General features: G+C 34.9%; 1 protein-coding gene, 2 long non-coding RNA genes and 2 pseudogenes across 4 annotated transcripts; 1 reads left to right on the plus strand and 4 right to left on the minus strand.

Moving 5' to 3' along the window:
* Window positions 1–2,904: 2,904 nt before the first annotated feature.
* On the minus strand, window positions 2,905–4,572 carry LOC147935905 (uncharacterized). Its single transcript, XR_015568012.1, has 2 exons — window positions 4,435–4,572; window positions 2,905–3,447 (listed from the first exon to the last, which is right to left on the minus strand). It is a non-coding gene; the product is annotated as an uncharacterized LOC147935905 (long non-coding RNA).
* Window positions 4,573–5,045: 473 nt separating this feature from the next.
* LOC147935906 (uncharacterized) lies at window positions 5,046–10,526 on the plus strand (annotated as a pseudogene).
* Window positions 10,527–13,523: 2,997 nt separating this feature from the next.
* Window positions 13,524–20,233, minus strand: LOC104718113 (myrosinase 4). Its single transcript, XM_010435789.3, is given in 15 exon segments — window positions 13,524–13,885; window positions 13,992–14,094; window positions 14,198–14,294; window positions 14,397–14,428; window positions 14,565–14,730; window positions 14,732–14,785; window positions 14,788–14,901; window positions 15,211–15,454; window positions 15,607–15,694; window positions 15,801–15,878; window positions 15,979–16,054; window positions 16,133–16,191; window positions 16,351–16,411; window positions 19,412–19,674; window positions 19,773–20,233. Coding segments are annotated over 14 exon segments (1,542 nt in total). The 5' UTR covers window positions 19,595–19,674; window positions 19,773–20,233; the 3' UTR covers window positions 13,524–13,698.
* Window positions 16,808–17,771, minus strand: LOC147935907 (uncharacterized). The gene is made up of 3 exons (XR_015568830.1): window positions 17,513–17,771; window positions 17,336–17,426; window positions 16,808–17,127 (listed from the first exon to the last, which is right to left on the minus strand). It is a non-coding gene; the product is annotated as an uncharacterized LOC147935907 (long non-coding RNA).
* A 1,504-nt stretch (window positions 20,234–21,737) lies between the features above and the next one.
* On the minus strand, window positions 21,738–23,092 carry LOC104718114 (F-box protein At1g69090 pseudogene; annotated as a pseudogene). Its single transcript, XR_015568828.1, has one exon. The product of XR_015568828.1 is annotated as an F-box protein At1g69090 pseudogene (transcript).
* Window positions 23,093–23,133: the final 41 nt, after the last annotated feature.

Consider the following 23,133-nt stretch of genomic DNA (forward strand, 5'->3'; position numbering starts at 1 on the left):
GAAGAATCTTTATGGTATAGCTTAGTTTATTGAGTCCTGGTAATTGTGTGTATTGGTAATTGTGGGTTATATATTCTTACAACCATTTTTTCATGATATAGATTATAAAACTATGTAAAAATAAAATACTATAAAATTTGAAAATTTAATTAATCAAAATGAAACTACATTTTATCTACATATATGTTTTACCCCTTTCAATTCTTTCGACTGACCACGTTTAATCGCTTTAATTATTAAATATAAGAAATTTTGGACGTGTTAACATCGCAAGTTGAAGCTATTTTCGGAAGAATTAGTTACCTATAAACATGGAAATGAGAAAACTATTCCTGATATGTACAAATTTCTGATATGTACTTTATTTTTTTCTAAGAATATAAACAAAATAATATGGTTAAATTTATTTATATTCTTAGATTAATGCTCCTTTTCATATATGATCAATCAGTACATATCAGAAACATTCACAAACCCTTAGTTCTAGTAAGAATCTAAACCGACGGAGCAAAGCCAATATTCACATTTGGTGGTTTCGTGTACGTAGTCATACCCAATCAAAACACAATCAGTTAACAAGTCAGAGAAAACACAATCTTATGAATTAGTTACCCAATCAAAACCGAATGAAAGGCTCGTATGAATGGCATGCCAAGTATCCTACCCAATCAAAACACAATCAGTTAACATAACTTTTTTTTCTTGTGTTTTTAAGATCAAAAGGTTTGTGTACAGATATTAATAAAAATGCAAAACTTACCATAAACCAACTTTATCATCGCCCTCGAATCTACTTGTGCAAACATTATCACTCTTCCGACGTACTGGGCATGACCACGGTTACGGCTGATTAACCATTGGCTACGGTTAGAAATATTATATACGGTTACTAGAAATTTCATATACGGTTAAAATGGTTACGGTTAAATACGATTGCGGTTAAACGGTTACGGTTATATACGGTTACGGTTTCTAATTATTATGATACGGTTAAATTTTAAAATTAGTATTGTGATTATTAATACATATCTCTAATAAATTAGAAACCGTAATTTTTTAAATTTTTTTTACTATATATATATATATATATTAATAATCACATTAATAGTCATATAGTCAAACAAATATAAGTTTTTTTTCTTGTCACAATGAAAACACCATTTGGTCATTACAATGAGTTTTGTTAATTTTCTAGACATATAAAATATTTGTAGTGCAATGATTATAATTAATGTCATTTTGTCATTGTTAATGACTCCAAACAATAGTAGAAAGTCCAAAAGAACCACCAAAAAAATGATATTTTAGACTATAGAAATTAGAAAATTTCTTCTGGTAAGAAACCATTACAGAGACTAAGTTTATAAACTAAGAATGAGTTGATTAACAGAAAATAGCTGTTATTTAAGGGTAGTGCCGTCGTGGTCCTAGCTAGTCGAGTGTATGGACACATTAAACTATTTAAGTCACGGTTGGAAATTCGGAATGAAATACGTAAAGAACATGAGTACGTAAAAAAAACGAATACGTAACAACATACATGCAAGCATAATTATTATGCTGATTACAATAATGAATAAATAAAAAAAAATTAGTCATTATCTTCTGATCGGATCGAAGATACATCACTATCAAAGTCTTCTAACTCTTCTTCATTGTCTTGCATGTATTCCTGTTGTCTATATACGGCTCTAGTCCAATCATCAAGACACGTTTGAGCTTCAAGAGAATCTGGAGTTATTCTTGAACAAGTTTCATCTAAAATTTGACCTCCCATGCTAAAAGCACGTTCGACAAACGTTGTAGAAACTGGTGAAGAAAAAACATCTCTTGCGATCATGGCTAGAATTGGAAAGAGAGATTGATGACACTTCCATCATTGAACGACTTGAAAGTTATTACCTGCATCTTCATCACCAAATTCAAAATTAGTGAAAATATATTTTTCAAGTTCAGAATTGTTACCTTGTGATGGTCGTTGCCTTTTTTCTCGTTGCATCCTTTGTGCAAGATTCAGCTTAGAAGTTGATGACGTATCATTTTGTTGAGATGATTCAGCAACATCTGGTGTCATATTCTTATAAACTCTATAATATTCATCATACAGATTTTCTATATCTTTTTTTTTGTATTTGAAATAATGCTTAAAACACTAACACTGTCAGACAAATGCAATAAATTATAATATGTGGTGAGATAATCGGATAAACCATCTACTTTAGTTCTAGGATCAAAAATCGATGCAAGCAAATTAAGAGGTGGAATTTTTTCATAGTATTTTATCCACTTCTCTCATAGTTGCAATGCATGATGACAACACAATGAGTTGGCCACAAAGTTAAAGAGCTACAGTTTTCTTGAATAAAACTACACAATAAATCTTTGTAACCAATAGAACCAGCAAGCATATCATATGTTGAATTCCAACGAGTTGGAACATCTCGAGAAAACCTTTTAGGAGATACATTATGCATTTTACAAAACTCGAACCATCGTTTTATTAACTTTGGATGCGCCCATAAATAATTTAAAGCTTTTTTAATCGGTAAAACAAGATTATTTTGAGAAACTAATAAACAATCTTGAACGCATAAATTTAAAACATGACAAATACATCGAACATGAAAAAAATTTCCACCTAAAATAGGACTACAATTATTTACTAATTCGGAAACAGATGCAGTATTAGCAGATGCATTATCAAATAAAATAGAAAATATTTTTTTTGTTAAACTATATTCTTCTAAAATTATTTTTATCATTTTAAATATAATATCAGCTGTATGTCTTTCATCAAAAACCCTAAAAGCAATAATTCTTTTTTGAATAATCCAGTCATTATCAACCCAATGACAAGTAATGCCCATATAAGAATGTATCTGCCAATGATCACTCCACATATCACAACAAACTGAAACTTTATTATGAATATTACAAAACAATTTTTCTAAATCTATTTTTGTTTTTCGATAATGTGATTTTAGAGTACGAGTAAGAGTAGTTTGAGGAACTCGCTTAGTTTGAGGATTTAAAGCATTTATGCAATAATTATTAAAACCCAATTTTTCACCAAAGCTAAATGAAAGATGATCAACCGCAACCATCTTTGCTAATTCTTCTCGATTTTTTTGATCTGAATAATGAAAATATGAAAGACTAGAAGAAGCATTATGAGGGTTAGTTTCTACACCATTTTTTTCAGGATGAATAAGTTGCAAATGATACCTATATGATCCATATCTTGAACCCGACCTCCAAGAAAACCTTTTGTTGCAATAATTACAACAAGCTTTCATTTCCCCATCAAATTTTTGTTTTCGAAAGTGTACCTTAAAAATATTGGAACCATTCAAACGTTGCTTTTCCGAATTTCTGCTAGCTTCTTCTTGAGTTGCACTCTCTTGAGTATTGATGGTTGGTACTGAGTTGTGGACATCTTCTCTTTGACTGTCGAAATGAAATGAGTCGGAAGACATTCTCAAATAACAAAAGAGCTCAAGACTGTGAAAAAATGAACACGTTCACGTTGGATAATGGAATAAAAGAGAAGTAGTATATGATTTCGTTTTGAACAATATTTATCCAGAATTTTGTTACTAAAGGAATGGAACGGCTAGTTTTCCACAGAACGGCTAACAACCTAACACTAACAGTCTAACAAGTTGACTAACACTTCCCTATCATTCGGTCAATTATTTATCGAAACTAGTATATAATAATTTTTAATTTATTTATTTTAGCATAATTAATTTAACAAAATAATTTAAATAGTGTCACAGTTTTACAAAGAGAGTCAAACACATTTACACAAACACGATCTACATAATCCGTGATATTTTCATCCACGTACTGACTTCGACTTTGTCATTTTTTTGGTAACTTATTTTTATTCGTTTCATTGTTTTAGTTTTTTTTTTAAATGAATGAAATATATCTCATTTATTTTCTTAAATTAGAAACTGTTGTATTAAGAAAACGCTATATATTCTAAACCTACATTAAATTAATACGGTTTTCTTCCAAAATGTTTTAAATAATTAGATTTAGTAAAAATTTTAAATATTAATACTAATATTTTTAAATTTGAGCGATAAATATGTCTTATACGTAATGTTTCTATAACATATTAATTATACATGAGTGGTTAATTGTAAAGTTTATTATATTTATAAAACGATTACGGTTATAATTTGACGGTTTAATTATGCGGTTAACCAACGGTTTCTATACGGTTACGATTAATAATTTATGTAACCTTAACCACTATGATTTTACGGTTACGGTTACGGTTTTTAACCGTTTTATACGATTACGGTTAAAAATGGTCCGGTAACGGTCCGAAATACGGTTACAGTTTAATTTTGGTCATGCCTAATTAAACATAGTCAACAAGTCAGAGAAAAGAAACTAAATGGAGGCAAAAAGAAAACTTACATCACGTGGACGGACTGAGAAACTCCTTCCGCCTATTGTAAAGGTTACATCAGGCAGCTTATTTAGCTTTTTGCAATCTGGTGATAGTTTGATTCTATCATTGATGTGCTTGATCATAGCCAATAATCAAATTACGTCAAAAAAAAAAAAATGTGATCGTGCGACAATTAATAGAAAATTATTCAATAAGTATTATTGTATTTTTATTTTTGTACCGTTGGACCAATAATGTTTGCAATCACAACATTTTTAAAAAAAAAGCTATTTAGGGAAATTTATGGTATTTTAGTAGATCTTATGGTATTCTTAAAATAACTTTTTATTCAACTAATGGTTTTTGAAAATCTTATAAATTCTATATTAATCAACTTTAAATTTATGTAAAATCATTTAAAACGATTCATTTAAAACAATTCAAAATCTCTTGTTATTTAATAAACAATTTATAAAACTTACTTTAAATCTACTTTTTTTTTTTTTCAAAATATCACAACTTTTTGAGAAAAAAACTACTCAAATTAATTCTAGGAAACTTTTTTACTTTTTTTACTTTTTTAGTTGAAAAATGTGACTGAAAATATCACACCTATTGTGGTGGTTGAAAGATTTAAAAGAAAAAACAAAATGTAACTTACCTCAATCGACTTACCTCAGCGAGGGTAACGTTTGGCCCCTCATGGATATGGAGTGATTGCATCGACAAATCTGAGGTTGCTCAATCAGAGAGTACTCGACCGATCTCCACGCTTGTTAAGCAAGCGTAGGCTCTACCTTTGGTCAATAAATTCGGACTCACAAACTACTGATTCTCCATTAAGTGCTCTCTTTTTTTTTTTTCAATTACTGATTATGCTTGATTGATTTTGATATCTCGATTTATAATCTTTAGACCGTCAAAAATCGTATGATACGAATAAGCACTTGGAGAAAAGGTTGCTAGACAGGTTTTCACTAATAAGAGTCATAGGGTAAAAGTTCCAAAGGGCGATTCTAAAGGCGATTAGGATTTTTTTTGTGACGACTAAGGATGCCGCCGTTGGGGTCTCCTCTGGTGGATAATGGGGCTGATCTCGCGTCGGAAGGTGGGTCTGATAGTCGTCTAGAGGCGGGGCTTGATGGTAGTGCACGGGGGCCAAGTGAGATTCTGATTCCGCAAGTGGGATCTACGCACGACTCTGTTTTAGATGTGTTGGTGAAGGAGGGTGATGCTCCAACAAAGAAGTCGTTTCTCACGGTGGCTAAAAAACATGTGTTTACTAAACAGAAATTTGTGGTGGAGAGGGTAGATGGGCAGGAGAGGATTATTGTCCCTAAAGAGGTGTTAACGGGGTCGAAGCCTCTATGGGAAGATTTCTTGATCGGAAAATTTCTTAATGATAAAGCTCCTCATGATTCTTAATAAGATCTGGAGGTTAGGGGACAAGTCCACAATGATTGATGTTATTGTCGTCAATGACACAACACTCAAGTTTCGAGTTAAAAACGAAACGATGCGGCGTAGGGTTTTGAATCGGGGTATGTGGAATATCATGGGAATTCCGATGATTGTTAGTAAATGGTCTCCGTTTGCAGAGGAAGTGCAGCCGGAGTGGAGTTCTTAGCAAGTGGAGTGGGGAAGCCAATTCGTCTCCATCCCAAAACTGAAGCTTGTGAAAGTTTTGACGAAGCTCAAATTCTAGTTGAAGCTGATCTCACTAAGGTTTTACCACGAGAGTTTGTAATTAGCGGTGAAGAGGAAAGAGAGTTGGATGTGGTTATTCACTATTTTTACCCTTGGCTTCCACCAAGGTACATTGGTTGTAATAAGTGGGGCCACTTAAGAGACTCTTGTCTTACGGCGAGTACCTCAAAGGATTCGGCTCCTGAGGAGCAAGTCTTACCGATCACTCTGGTGACTGATGGAAAGGCTTTAGAGGAAGCACAAACTGCTGAAAAAGGGGAAGGTTCACCTACGGTGGCTACTTTCTCTGGTGACGCGGGTTTGGTAGCGATTTCACCAGGGGATGCAAATGGTTGGAGCACCCCTCAAAAGAAGAGCCGCAGCCCCAGTAAGGGAACTAACTCTACTCTGGCTGAAGGCTCTACACTATCAAATTCTTACTTTGTTCTGAGTGAAAATGAGGATATGGGGGAGGGAGACGTGGTGTTAACGGATGTGGCAGAGACGCATCCTGTAGTGCATACGAAGGAGGTTGCTTCTCGAGAAAGGTTACTGGTGAAGAACTCAACTTCACTGGCTGACAAACCGACGACAGATCCACCGATGCGCCCTTATCTTCCCCGAGATTCTAAAACAGCTCACAAAACGGTCACTATTTCTTCTACTCGTGGAGCGGGTATGAAGAACTCCAAACATCATTAATCATGTCAGGATTCTTTTGGAATGTCCGCGGCTTAAACAAATCAAAAAAACATTCCGTTATAAAGAAATGGGTGGAGGAGAATAAGATGAAGTTTGGGTGCTTGATAGAAACTCGAGTACGAGAGAGGAAAGTTCCATTGGTGGTATTTAAATTTTTTAATGATTGGTCGGTTATAACAAATTATGAGTATAACCGCCGGGGTCGAATTTGGCTATTATGGGGACCTGATGTCCTTCTCACTCTTTTTTACAAGAGTGCACAGATGATAACTTGTTCAATCAAGCTGCCTGATCAGGGAGACGATTTCTTTTGTTCTTTTATTTATGGCTATAACACGGCAACAGAGAGAAGGGAGTTGTGGTCGGAGCTTCGTGATCATGCAGATAGCCTGATAATTAATGGTAAGCCATGGATGATAATGGGGGATTTTAACGAAACTCTGGATTTGTCGGAGCATTCTCACCTGGAGGGTCAGCCTGTGGCCACGCCAGGTATGAGGGACTTTCAAAGTATTGTGAACTATTGTGCTTTCTCCGATTTAGCAGCTCATGGCCCATTGTTTACTTGGAGTAATAAGAGGGTGAATGATCTTATCTCTAAGAAACTGGATCGAGTAATGGTGAATGCTTGTTGGTTGCATTCTTTTCCGACATCATACAGTGTTTTTGAGGCAGGTGGTTTCTCAGATCATCTGCGGTGTCGGATAGAACTAACGGCAGGTGTGGGAATCCATGTTCTCGTCGGAAGCCTTTTAAGTTTGTTAATGCTATTACGAGTTTACCGGAGTTTAAACCGTTTGCCAGTAACGCTTGGCAAACAACCGAGCCGTTGCATATGTCCACGTCTACGCTATATCGGTTCACTAAGAAGTTGAAAGCATTGAAACCAGGATTGCGGCAGTTGGATAAGAACAGAATGGGTGACTTGATCAAGAAATCCAAGGAGGCATATGAGGACTTATGTAAGAAACAGGAGCAGACACTCTTGTTCCCATCGTTGCATGCGATGGATGCAGAAAATATGGCTTATGAACGGTGGGAGCGTGTGGCTAGTTTGAAGGAGAAATACCTTAAGCAGAGATCAAAGCTGCACTGGTTCCAGGTTGGGGATAAAAACAACAAAACTTTTCACAGGGCTGTGCTTCAACGTGCGGCAAAAAATTCACTTAAGGAGATCCAGAGACCAGATGGCTCTGTCAGTAAGGATCCGGATGAGAAAAAAATTTGAAGCACAGAGATTTTTTAGAGAGTTCATGCAGTTGGTTCCTGGTGACTATGAGGAGGTTTCAGTTGATGTCTCACAAGGTTTGATGTTGTATCGCTGCTCTGAACGGGACAAAACTCTTTTGACTCGACCTGTTTTAGCAGAGGAGATTCAGAAGGTTTTGTTTGCAATGCCAAATGATAAATCGCCTGGTCCAGATGGGTATACGTCAGAGTTTTATAAAGCAGCTTAGGATTTTTTCGGTCAAGAGTTTGTTTTGGCGGTTCAGTCGTTCTTTGTCAAAGGCTGTCTACCCAAGGGAGTCAATTCAACAATATTAGCATTGATTCCAAAAAAGTCAGAGGCAAGAGAGATGAAGGATTATATGCTCATATCTTGCTGCAACGTTCTGTACAAGGTCATTTCAAAAATAATAGCAAATCAGTTAAAATTGGTGTTGCCAAAGTTCATAGCTGGGAATCAGTCCGCTTTTGTCAAAAATAGACTACTCATTGAGAATGTCTTACTTGCTACAGAATTGGTCAAGGATTATCACAAGGATTCAATATCAAACCGCTGTGCTATTAAGATAGATATCTCCAAAGCTTTCGACTCTGTTCAATGGGGGTTTTTGCACAACACATTGATGGCGATGGAGTTTCCTCCTGAATTTGTCAAATGGATCATGCTCTGTATAACAACTCCTTCTTTCTCTGTCCAAGTTAACGGCGCACATGCAGGATTTTTCAACAATAAACGTGGGCTAATACATGGGTGCTCTCTCTCTCCCTATCTTTTTGTTGTTGCTATGGATGTGCTTTCAAAAATGTTGGATAGAGCGATGACATCACAACAGTTTGGCTATCACCCGCGATGCAAGATCATTGGCTTAACTCATCTCAGCTTTGCTGATGACCTGCTTGTATTTTGGGATGGTAGTATTCGTTCCATAGAGGGGATAGTCCAGGTATTTTTGAATTTTGCCAGGCGCTCTGGTCTGCGTATCAGTATGGAAAAAACAACTGTTTACCTTGCGGGGGTCTCTCCCGACACTCACCAAGAAATTACGGATTGATTCTCCTTTGCAGTGGGTACTTTGCCGGTTCGATACTTAGGACTTCCTCTAGTCACTAAGCGTCTCTCTGCAACTGATTATCTTCCCCTTATTGAGCAAGTCAAATGAAGGATTGGATCTTGGTCCGCACGTTTCCTCTCGTATGCTGGTTGCCTTAATTTAATTAGTTATGTTCTTTGGAGCATTTGTAATTTCTGGTTCGCTGCATACCGCCTACCCCGGGAATGTATTCGAACTGTGGAGAAGATTTGTTCAGCTTATCTTTGGTCTGGAGCAGAGCTTAACACAAATAAAGCCAAGGTCGCTTGGGTGGATGTCTGTAAACCAAAAACTGAAGGGGGCTTAGGTTTGCGATCTCTGCAAGAAGGCAATGATGTGAGCTGTTTGAAGATAATTTGGCGTATCATCTCTTGCGAGGATTCGCTGTGGGTTATATGGGTGAAACAAACTCTTCTCAAGCATTCCTCTCTCTGGTCAGTTGAGGCAACACAGCTGGGCTCCTGGATGTGGAAAAAAATATTGAAGTTTCGGGATGTCGCAAAACCTTTTACTAAATCTACCGTCAATGATGGCCAGCGAACTTCTTTCTGGTTTGATAACTGGTCTCATTTGGGTCGTCTTATGCCTCTAGTTAGGCCACGGGGAATCATTGATATGGGTATCGGTCAACACGCTACAGTTGCTGAGGCTTGGACCCGTCGTCGGAGACGCCATCAAACAACCCAACTCACTGTAGTAGAGGACGTGTTGCATACGCACTGGCTTAACCGCAATACAGAGGTAGATAAAGTTCTATGGAAAGGGAAGAATGATGAGTACAAAGCTGTTTTTTCTACTAGGGATACCTGGCATAATCTCCGTCAAGCTTCAATTGTGGTCGGATGGAGGAGTGGGGTATGGTTCAATTATGCCACTCCGAAATTTTCGTTTTGTGTTTGGTTAGCAGTGCAAAATAGGCTGTCCAGAGGGGACCGGATGATGCTCTGGAACAACGGAGCGGATGTCACTTGTGTTTTCTGTCACAATGCTCTCGAAACGAGAGACCATCTCTTTTTCTCCTGTGAGTTTACATATGGTCTTTGGAACAACCTTGCTTCTCGCATTTATACCACTCGACACTCCACTGATTGGCAAATGGTCGTCAATACGGCTTCTTCTTCTTGGCCTCATTGGACAATTGGGTTTCTTGCGCGTTACGTTTTGCAGATCTCTATATATTCACTTTGGCGGGAACGGAATGACCGTCGACATGAAGCTCTCCCCACCGCACAAGCTCAGCTCATTCAACGGATTGATCGACAAATTCAAAACCAACTGCTTGCAATTCAGCTTGGAGGTGATGTACGGTTTCAGGATGGATTGGGCATTTGGCTAGCATCGCGTTTTTAATTCTTCTGTTTTTATACTTAATCAGCTTTCCCTGTGGAAAACAAACAAATTTTTAAGTTTCATGTCGCACACGATGTAAAAACGTTTTTTCTTTTTTGAATTTAATTTAACATATTTTCAAAAAAAAAAAAAAAGAATTTGATATCTCGATGAATCTATCATTAAAAGTTTGCTTTTGGTTGATAGTATTGCAGAAATGGTAAAGGATTACCCTGGGTTCTGTATCACGGCGTTCATAATGATCTTCGAATCAAAGTTCACCTAGGATTTAGGTGACTTTTGCTTTTCATACTCTCAAGATTTCTGGTAATTAGCTTACTGATTCTATTTCGGTGTATCTTTCATGGTAACCTTTGTTTTTACAAGTATGTGCTTTCGTTAGTATCGGAACTGTTCCACTCTACTCTTACTACTTTTTTTCCACCTTCTATTTTCTATCCCACGAATCTACTCGTGCATGGACTCTCTTTTCTGATTTCTTCACTCTCTTTATAATTACAACAAACAGAGAATAATAAGTAAAAAATTATAATAATGAAAATAGTACGTACGTTCCACTTACATCATTCGGTGTGAGGACGAAAGCCTTTCCGACGATCGTGAAGGTGACATATATCAGGCAGCGTCTCATAATTATATCCCTCTGATTGTACGATTGATCTTGCCATCTTGACTATCAAACCGTAAAAAAATAACATTAAAATGAAAGAATGTTAACAAGTGCCTTGCGACAACTAAAAATCTTTACCGACAGATTTATTATTATTACCTCTGGACCAACAGTGTTTGTACTTCGATAGTCAACTAGGGTTTCGCAGCCCGTAGACCATTTCCATTACACAATTTTTATGGTTGTCTTTACATAAGTTTAATTAAAAAATATTATATTATAAAAGTGTCTTCACTAAAACATTTTAGACCTAGTGTCTCACACTTTCAAGAAAATTATTTTACAATATTAATATTTCATTTTTAATTTAACATGTCTAATGAAGATGCTGGAGCATTTGCAACAAAAGTCTCTCCCCATAGTCTTTTATCTAAAAAAGAAACAATAAAGTAATAAATACTATTGTGTAATGATGTGAGTCTCTATAAAATTTTAAAAAAATAAAACTACGGAGACTTTTCGCTACTTTTTCGAAAAATTTTCTTAATTAAATATTAATATTTAATATTTTATTATTCCTTTTTATAGAAATTATGCTGAGAAATTACCAAAATGTACAACATTTAGAATAAGTTATTGGCCTTACCACGGTAACGTACGTATGCTCCCCAGAGAAATGCGCTGGAATGGTACCTCCAAATACTACCTCCCCACCGTCGTGTCGCGACCTCCTTCTCGAGAGCGAGGGAACCGTCTCAGCCAGGTCGACAACACTTTACTGTAATCTTCCCTTCGTTTAGCATGTAGTACCAAACAGGAAGTGTTTCTGACCAAGAATCTGACGAGCTTCCGAGTCCCAACATACCATCAAACAGCACATTCATTAATTTATCGGATGGAGGAGTATAAACGCCTCTATGAAGGACTGTGACGTGATATTAACCCCACCATAGCACTGGAAATGGTGGGATTAAACCTTTGTTCCTATTTTAAACATAGAGTAGAGGTTTAAACTTTAAAGTGAATATACAGATATCATTTTTATTTTTTTGGCATATACAGTCTAAACAGATAATAATTCAGAATAACGATACAATTAATGACAAGTCCATTAACGAAAATTAATAACAAGTCCATGATATATTTGTAATTTAGGCATTAAGTTTTACATAGTAATATTAAACTGTCCATGATATATTTTGATTTAGGCATTAAGTTTTAGATAATAATATTAAATTATTTAATTATTACGTCAATGTAGGATCAAATCCAACATTTTTTCAAAACAAAAACAAAAATCATTAAGCAAATCCACAAAAAGAAAATATTTGTTTCAGCAAATTAGTTTGCCATACAAAATAATCATCATTTTTTTAAAAGCAAAATAAAAGCAAAAGATAAGTATACAGAACTGTATTGACATATTGATATAGTGTAAGGATCTAAATAACCTGCAAGAGATTGGAGGAGGGGGGAGAGATAGAAAGCTACAATAAAAACCCTTTAAAACTTTAAGCTATTAATTCATCTCAAGTTTGCATCTCATGTAGTAATTTTCCCTTTTTGTTTTTAAATAAATATGCCACTTAAGAAAATTTTACTATATCACGAAGAGGCAACAAGAGTTTGTATAACCAAATTCGATAATTCAACTCAATAACTCTCTAGTCTCTCAACAAGAATATTTAAAATATACGTTTGAGATAGAAAGTGCTATGATTCGGTGAACATGATGGTAATTGTCGATATACGTTTAAACTTGAATCAAATAATTTAGTTGAAGAAACGCACAAAGTCAAGATATACCTATACGGCTCTACCAAGCAGCAGTGGCCTATATTGAGACAATTGATGGCTCCATTGTCTTAAACTGGAAAATTGAATTATACGCATTTTACCCTTCTCTCACACATAATAACTTCCCTCTGTTCAATTAAAGTTCATCTTATTTTTTAAGCGGCTCATTTTTCTAGCATGTTAACCATGAATCAAAATGATAACATCTTGTTGCTACTTATTTAGATAAATATTTTTATTGTCCTTTCAACATTATAGACAAAAAAAAATTAGTCATATCATTTGTTATTCTAGTTTTAAAAATTAGAAACGATAAACAAATCAAATATTATAAACACGTTTTCTATACAACCAGCCAAAGGTATAAGTGGGATACGGTATTAATTGGCATATAAAGATGATGCAATAAATTCTTTAAGACAAAAACAGCGCTGGGCGAATTCGAAGAAAAATGTAAAAAAAAGAAAGTAGGAAACCCAAAACAAAGAAGGCCCTGTTCGTTTACCTGTCGCTGGATCCAGCGATAGTGACAGATTTCAGCGACATCATATGTTGTTTGTTTGTCTATTGCTAGCGACTGGTGCGACTGTCGTTAAAAACTGTTGTTGAATTGTTCGTTTGCCTGTCGCCGTGACTAATTACTATATATATATATATTTAACTGTCGCCGCTACTAATAGTTAATAAACGTGTAACAGACTTAAATAGACTTTATGACTGAAACAGACATATATTCCCTTTACATGTATTTTGAGGGAAAATATATAAACTTTATTTTCGAATTTTCCTGAGTTTCAACGAGTAAATAGAAGAAAATTACCCTGCTTCTATCTTTTCTCTTCGCTTCTTTCCATGTTGAACTTAGAATACCATTTAGCCGAATCTTTCTCCTTTCTATCAGCTGGATTAGTGAAGTTCACCCAATTCATACCAAGACGGATTGTGTAACCACTACTGAACTCGTAAACATCCATCGAAGACCATGGAAAATACCCTGCTACGTTGCATCCATCCCTACATATAAGATTTATTGATATGAACTGTCATTTGATTTTTTTTCCCCATGTATAAAACTGCCAAAGATCAAACTAGTAACTGTAAAAAATCACAGATAACTTACTCGATTGCGCATTTCAGACAAGACAAATGACTACAGTGGCTTTCAATTCGTTCTTGGTCTGCTAGTGCTTCAGCAAGTGTTAGATTGCCAGAAGTAGGAAATCCTGTAACGTTCTAATTAACATGTAATTCATATATTTTTGTTAAGTAAACTTGTTTATATATAAATATATATATATATATATATATATATATCATATACATTACCATTCTCAGTGATATAGGTAAGTGGGTTTTCGTAATTGTCTTTGATATAGTTTAGAATTTGACGGAGCCCAGGAGGATAATACACAATATTATCACTCTGTAAAAAACCGTTTGAATTAGTGATATAATTTTTGTATTATTATGAGCTCTATTTTATATGATAAATATTTTTAGTTAAAAACTAAAAATTGATACTCACTTGAACACCAATTGGAACTCCACCACGAGAAGCTGCTTATTAAAAAAGAAAACAAATTAAAATCCAGTTTACGTGGACATGCATGCAGATACTATAAAATTCCCAATTCTGAGACAGAAAAATACCATTCAATTAATATAGATTAAAAAAAATGATGGATAGACATACTGCTTAAGTTCGCTCTTGGATCAGTTTGGATGTTTGGTGGTGTCGAAATGGGTTGCAATGAATCAGTTGCATACTGTGTGTAGTAATAATTTAAACCTAGAAACTCCATGGATCCTTTCACTAATTGAGATTCTAAATCTGTAAATCTTGGCAATCTTTCTCTTAATGTATCTTTCATAGTCTTCGGATAATCTCCATATACCAGAGGATCCAAGAACCATCCAACAATGAAATCAAACGCTCGCCCCGCAGCCATCTGATCTGAAACGCTTGCTTCATTTAAAGGAACAAACCATCTTCCAATTAAAGTTATTCCAATATTTCCTCCTTGTAACCCCTGCACATTGTTAAGCCTGCTTATAAAGGCTTAATCGTTTTTTATTTGCATTTGTGTAGAAGTAAAAGAAACAAAAAGTAAGACGTGGATGTGAAATATATGTTTTTTCATGCAGTGTCTTTTAATTTCTATTTCTATATTTATTTTTCTTGCAATTGTGGGTAAACTAACTGTATTGAAGCGAAAAAGGTCAATCACTTATTATTTGTGTTAAGGTTAATAAAAAAAAAAAAACGAAACAAAACAAAACAAAGGAAGACTTGATGTGTAACTATGACATAACTCATATGGTTTTATTCGTATGAATACCTTGTATTTCTGCCGATATGTAGATACAGTTGTAGCATGAGCAAGAAGTTGATGATAGCCAACAGTATAAGGTTCTGTACCAGAATTTCCTCCAAATTCACAACCTGTGCATCGCCCCGGTGGAGATATTGCAATTCCGTAACCTCTGTATGCAAACGTGTAAGGTTGATTAAATGTGATCCAAAACTTCACTCTATCTCCAAATCTTTGGAAGAGAAGCTCAGCGTAATCCTTGTAAGCCTCCCTATGTATATTACCATACATAAAGATATACATGAGCTTATAAATGTAATGTCTAGTAAAAAAATAAGGCAGGTAAGTATAACTTCTGCCACCGACAGAAATAACTATAATAAAAGAGTTTTGGTTAAAACATCTATTTATTGAATCGCTTACACTATACGTTTGTTTAGAAAACCGCCATACTCATCTTCTAAAGCTTGGGGGACATCCCAATGGAATATTGTCACGAATGGTTCTATGCCTACGTGTTCGTGTGATCAAGTTGATTGCTATGATCAAAGATATACCAAAATATAACAAGAAAAATCCTCATGTATGTGTAAAAATTATATTTATGAAATAATTACCATTGGCTTTCAGTTCGTTGATGAGGTTGTCATAATATTTTATTCCATTCTCATCCACTCCTCCACACAGCTTTCCCTCTAAGAGGGCGATATATACATAATAGAGAGAGAGTAAAAATGTAATTAAAACAATAAAACCCCAATTAAAAGATTGGAATAAGAATGAGGGTAATATTACTTGGTAGGACCCTTGACCATGCTATAGAGAATCTGTAAGCTTGAACATTCAAGCGTTTCAATAATTGGACATCCTCCTATAACGCAATGAACTTTCCCGATCAAATTTCATTCCAAGTGACTGTATAAACAAGGATAAACAAAATAAACTAAACCTTATAAAGCTCATAGGAGTTGCAAGCCAGATCTCCCGTAGTGCGATCTGGAACCCTTTCTGCTAGATGAAAAAGTCTATATTGTGAGCAAATATATTTGTCAAAATGTATATATGTACATGTTGATAACCCCTATATGATATGTGTTTTTTAGAAAAAATATGATATATGTGTATATATATATATAATTATTCACATATCAAAAATAAGGACAAAACCTGGATATCTATGAGTATAGTAGTCCCATCCATTAAGCGCTCTATGCGCAGCACCTTCAATCTAGTACACGCAAATCACTTTTTTAAAATAGAAATTTCTTCCTAATATTTTTATTTATTACATAATTACACTACAACAAATATGTACATTGTTAGCACGAGAGAAACGCTATAATATGTAATTCATAGCTCTTTTACAAACGCTATATTAGGTCACTGTTATTGTAGGTACCTCACATATGATAGCGCAGAATTCGTATGCTATGATATAGTATTATACCATAGCAGTACAGAAATGCTATGTTATCCCGCTTTTCAAATTTTTAAAAATAATGTTATAAGTCATTTTACACGCTATGTTAGGAGTTTTTACCGTAATTATATCATAGCACTAATCAAATGCTATAATATATTTTATTGGATCACAAAATTCATGCTGTTTTATTTATTATTATAATTTTTTTTTCAAAATTTGTTTAAATATATTTATATTTTTACATTTCATAAAATAATCAACATACATAACATAAATTACATTAACCAAAATAAGTCTTACATAACAAAGTGTCACCAAGTCTTAAACAAAATAAAACTAACATTAAAAATAAAAAAAACACTATTTGACATGTACATGTAACCCATCCAAGCCTTTCTTACTTGTAGCAAAGACTCTCTTTTAGCTGCTCACTCAGCGTTTCTTGAAACAGTCCAATGAACAGCTACTAGTTCACTTTGAATATATGAAAAAGACATGTTAGTTATCCTCTCCATATGTATCTGCTCATATGAAACAAAAGAATCGTGAGAAGCCACAATATGCCATTAACCCTATAAGCACATAGCAATCACATAGAGATAAATAAACCATAAATTGTAAGTCTTACCTATACATGAGCGAAAATATACGAGACACAATTCAATATCAGAAATAAACATGAAAATTGTTAACCTTTAAGGAACAATAAAGAGTATAAGGAATTAATACCAAATCATCATCATCCATTTGGCTGTTCCCACCACTACGGTTCTCCCTCAAACCTTATTTTCTTCTTCCAGCTGTGCGCATCGTTGCTTTGCTAAGACCATAAGGCTTCGTTTGGCTTCTCGTAGGAAGAGAAAACAATCTAATGTCAATCAAAAGCCTAAGCAAAAAACATCTTACCTAAAATTTGAGCTGCAATTTCCCTATCCTTATGCTGGAGTTGTGCTTTGGCTTCAAGTCTAGATATATCTGATTGTTGTCAATACACAGTAAGAAAATGCAGATAGATCCATAACGGAGAAAAAAAACATGTAAAAACATCAAAGTTTTGAAACAAGCTAAAAAGGAACCAAATGTCTTTCAGCTGAATAACATTCTCATGATGCAGCTTTAGAATTTTTATCTCCCTGATTGTTGTTATCAAAAACTGCATCAAACCAATTGTGAGAATGGATAAGGTAGTATTTGCTCAACAGGAGGTAAGACCTTCTCCTTGAGGTATCCTCTGAACTGTGCTCCATCTTGATCCTAACGAATGAAACAACTCATTACACTTAGCAATCCAAACAAATGATTCAGAAAATTGCTTTCCCAAAGCTCGAAGTGATACTTGTAGAGGAGAGACCAATCTACCAAAAAAAAGATAATGAAAATAGAAGGTCTGAAATTTACATATATGAATCAAATCTATAACTTTAGCAAACCAAAATTAATCAATTACCTTTAAAGAATTTTTTCCACCGTAGATATCCCCACCACAAGCATGTCAAAAACTCTGTCTTATTTCCATGTTGACTTAACTCAAAGCAATTCATCAAAACTGAAATTAAGAGATTAATAGTTACTCAGGCAAGGAGGAAACTACAAACATGAATAGAGTTAACGGAAAATTCATCTCTTACGTTTTCTTAAAAGCTTTTGAGGACCTAAAACTGTGCCTCCACCAAAGGCTTGTTCCACTTATCCGCTCATACTTTCCATCTCCATTGACCTAAATAAGAACAAGTAAACAAAAACCATAGTTATATAATCCACATTCTCTGTATGTCCTCGAGAAACAATCTACAATACCTCTGTACACAAAACTATTGCTGAATCGACTTATCACCCAAATCATGCAAGCGTTGTGCACTAAAACAAGAAAAAAATAACAAGCTTATGAATTTAATTCGATGTCATGAGAGAAATAAGCATATCATATAGGTCATCCAATATCATAGATACAATTCAATATATCGACCTCTCCAGAAAAACATATAATAAAGAGAAATGTTGAACAATCAAAAGCTTAACCCACCTATTGATTTACAAGCAATCAAAATACTAAAACTTTGAAACCGAATCCGAACCATATCCATCGCAAAGAGACTAAATCAGACTCGAGATCTAATCGTTCATCTAAACACAAAAAGGAACAAATCACAGAGAAGAAGAAACAAGAAAAATCATATAAATAAGAACCTGGAGCTTAAATAGTTGAAAGAAATTTGAAAAAATGGAGGAATTTGTTGTTAGGTAGCTTGAAATATCGCAAACTCGGATCTAGATAGAGAAAGATAATAAGAGAAGGAAGCAAATAAAAATTGAGGTAGAGGGAGACATAACGATTCGTGTTAATCACTTTTTCGCCGAGATATGAAATCGGAATGGATGCGAAATGAGGCCGCCGACGAGCTTCACGGTGGAGTCTATGGTGGACTCAAAAAGACCTAGATTTCAATTTGGGGGAAGAAATTTTTTTTGATGTTTTGTTCGTCTCGTCGTACAGAGAAGAGATAAGGTTTTATTTTTGCTGTAAACGTGGCACTTTGATATAAAAAACAAAAACAATCTTTTTTGGTTCTATTGACACAAAAAAAAATTGGATCTGAAATGCGCTTAAACGAAAATTTTCATCAAAGTAGTGGCGGAACAAACGATTTTAGGTTCTCACTTAATGAATTTTTATCTTAGCGTCTTTCTAGTGCTATTGTATAGTAATTAAAAAAAAGTTTATTTTTCATAGCAGTTAGAGAAAATGCGCTATAATCTACTGCTATCAATGTGAACTTTTCTTGTAGTGTTATAACGAACATATACTTGATATGCTGAAGTTGCTGCACCAAAAGTGAAGTTTGTTGGAAAATCAGTTCGACTGAACATTTGCACATCATTGCAGTTGAAGGGTTCTTTAGCTTGGCACGCTGGATTGCAAACTCGTTGACTCGTTGCACTGAAAACTGCAAAGAGAAGCACAAGGATGCAAGTTTCACGGAATGTCATGTGGCTTGAGAGATCACTTTCACTTATTGTATTTTTGGCTGATGAAGAAGAACTGTTGAAGCTGAATCCTTTGATTGAACCTTCACCAAACAAAAGAGATATATGAGAAGAAGACAATCGCAGAGAAGAGAACAAAAGCGTTATAGTAAAACAGAGCGTGACAGGTTAAGACACAAACCTGAGAGTTGGATAGCAAACCTGAAACCTGAGTGAAACAATAAGTTCAACAAGAATCTTGAACTTAGCAGTATATATATAGGCAGACACTTCCAAATCTAAACTATAAACACGGGTCACGCAATCATATGCGAAACATAGCTAAATCTTTGCATTTCGGCCATTTTGAGATTTACAGATATCGGATAATTTACGAAACTAATGACACTGACGCCTTAGTTGAATAAAATAACACGACACGTTTTCCCGATAGTCCTAACGCATAAGTTTAAAAAAATAATAACAGGACGACACGTTAGCCCAATAGTCTTCTAGTCCCTCTCCGGCTCGCTGACTTCTGGTAAATTGTGTGGTTCTGATCGCTTCATCTTCGCTGGATCTACATAATGGATAACACACTTGACTGTTCGTTTTGTTGTCATTGGTGATAGATAAGGTACAACAACCACATATCTGTTTATGCTATCGTTACAACCTGACAAAAGAAAATAATTTAAATTCGTTCTCAAAATATAATAAAGTTGTATCGAAATGTGTCTTAATCGTCACTCATGACACGAAAACGAAGGGAGTCGTTATTTTCTGGGTCCATATTAAAAGTTTAAAAGATTATTGACTTTTCTAGTATGGGGTGGTCAAGACCACTCATCGAAAATCCACCTCTTGCCTTCGAAATCTCGTTCCGTTGCACTTTGAAATCTCTTTTAAAAATTTGATGTCAAAAATAAGTAAAAGATTTATTACTACGAAAAAGAAAAAAAAAAACAAACTAATTTTGCGATTTTAGATTTTTTGCATACTAATGTTTGTGGTTACGCAGTAAAGCATATATATTGTATGCAGGATATGTTGGAAGTGATTAACTGAATTAAATAACTTGAGCTTGCATGGTGTTTTTGACCGACAATACAAAATTTGAAACAATTCTTGTAATGAAATTGAGGAAATTGGGAATGAAGAAATTGATATAAACTATTACTTTGAATTTTTTGATTTTTATTTGAAATTGAGGATGAGAATTTACACTTGTTTTTAGCAGTAGTGACGTAGTTTAACCATTGGAAACCCCTATCGTTACTGTAAATTCTTGCATCCACACAGTTGTATAATTCAACTCATCTAATGGTTAAGAAATCTTGATTGTAAACTCATCAACTTCATGTCAATTTTGCTATCGCACATAAATTATCGGTGGAAAGTTGGACAATAATGCAAGATGGAACTGTAAGATGGGCAATACTGCAAGATGTAAATGCATTATGGAACTCATTTGGATAAGTTGGACAACAATGCAACTTGGACAAATAATACAAGCCTTCCAATTTTTTTTTTTTTTTTTTTTTGATAAGAATGTAGATATTCATTTTACAATGAAAGTTAAAGTAACACAATATGAAGCATAACCAATACATGGCCCCATGCCAAAAATAAGAAGAAAAAACATGGAGTCATACCACATTCTTGAATCAAAGCATCAATTTAATCCATAAGAAAAGCTCAAGGAAGAAGATGAAGTGATACAAGTTAAAGAGAATCCCTTAAGTGAAGCTTAGAATAAAACAAAGGAAAAATGAACCATGGAAAAAGGCGGATGACCAGAAGACGATGAGACAGTCCTTTCAGCGGTAATACGAGCCGATCAAGCGACTGCGGAATCACCTAGCTTAATGAGGCAGGCAATGCTTTTTCACTCTACCAACTCCCTCCTAGAGTCAAAAGCACGGAGCGAAACAACTTCATATCCACAACAAGCCATTCTAGCACCGTCAATCACAAATTCCAGACACTAAAAGCCTTTGACATTATTCAAAGCTTCTCACAAGGCAAACACTTATTCGTAGAAGTTGAATCTGAAGCTTAGACAATAGTGGCACAAGGATGCAATAAATAGCTAGTCATAGTGTATAGCCGGCTCGAGTTGTTTATAGAAATGGGGGTAGTCGTTTATAGCATAAAGAACAAAAAAAACAGAAAGCAGTAATCTTGAACCTCAAAGCAAAATATTAGTAAATGTTTAATACAAAAAAAATGAAAAGAAAAAATACATAAAACAACGAGAAAACATATAGATAAAAATATATTATTCACGTTTAAAACTTGGAAAGAACCAACGTAAAACTTGGAAAGAACCAACGTGCACTAGAGAATGGAACGGAGGAAAAAACAAATTTATGCGGTCGTTCTACCTTCTTCGAATCGAGATTGGAGATGAAGATATTGTTTTCTTGATATTTCTCTTCAGAAAGATTACCATTGAAGTAGATGGAATTTCTAGTGATTCCTTCCAAATCCTTAGTAAGCACTGTAATACCTAAATCCAAAAGAATTGCCTCATCTTTCAAAGAAACGATTTTGTCCCATTTGGTCTTCTTGGATGAATCCATCTTGTAGATTTGAAAGGTCCATTTTTTGGACCTAGGCGGACGTTGGCTCTCAACAAATAACACATCTCCTCGTACAGTGACTACTATATTATACCTTATGGTAGGCAAATATGGGAGACCTCGTGATCCAAGAGGTCTTATGCCAAGACCTACTGATCTTGGTAGGCATTCACGTACGCTAATTCTGAAAATTTCCAAAGGAATTTCTCCAGAGAAATCGTGAATACGGAGTTTATAATAGTTGAAACAAAAAAGCTTGTGATCTTTGTATACCATTTTAAAACACTCGTCAATACCTAACAAATACGGAATTATTTTCCACGAGTTATCTCCTCTCTTGAAAGAAACCGCATTTACTTCACCAAACATTCCTATAATTAAGTAATCTTGGGTTTTCTCGTCTACCCATAATACCGGAGAGGTGATCCCATATTCAAAACTCGGTAGATTGATCCGTTCCCGTGTTAAAAGATGTAAGATATAGAACTTATATTGAGGGACATCCTCGATGTAACCTCGATCGTCTAGCATGAGAAGCCAGCTTCTACAAGTCGCCACACAAAAGCTCTTCCCAAAGTCATCGCCAAGATCTTGAGTCTTGTATTGCTTTTATTTTTCTTCAGGATTGAACAAGAGACCGTAGTTTTTGTCCTTTGGGAAGAGAATCATCCAAGGGATCTGATTATTTGGCTCAGATATTTTCGAAGCTGATCGCCATGATGAACAAACAGTTTTGGCTCGTTCAAAATCCGCAAATCCAAGGCTTTCGAAAACCAATCGAAGGAGATCTAGTGGAAGCTGAGACCAGCAATGGAGATTTCTTTTTGAACCTGATCGAGTGATTTCATTACCAGAGACGGCAAGAGAGGCCATCCTCTGGGTCTTCTTTTTCGTTTTCATTCTCGGCGAGAGAGAGAGATTTTATAAAGAGAGTAACTCTTTCATTACCTACAAGAGACATTAGAGACGTAGAGTACT

This window comes from Camelina sativa, chromosome 10 (assembly GCF_030686135.1).
Source record: "Camelina sativa cultivar CO46 ecotype springtype chromosome 10, ASM3068613v1".
Classification (NCBI taxonomy): Eukaryota; Viridiplantae; Streptophyta; class Magnoliopsida; order Brassicales; family Brassicaceae; genus Camelina; species Camelina sativa.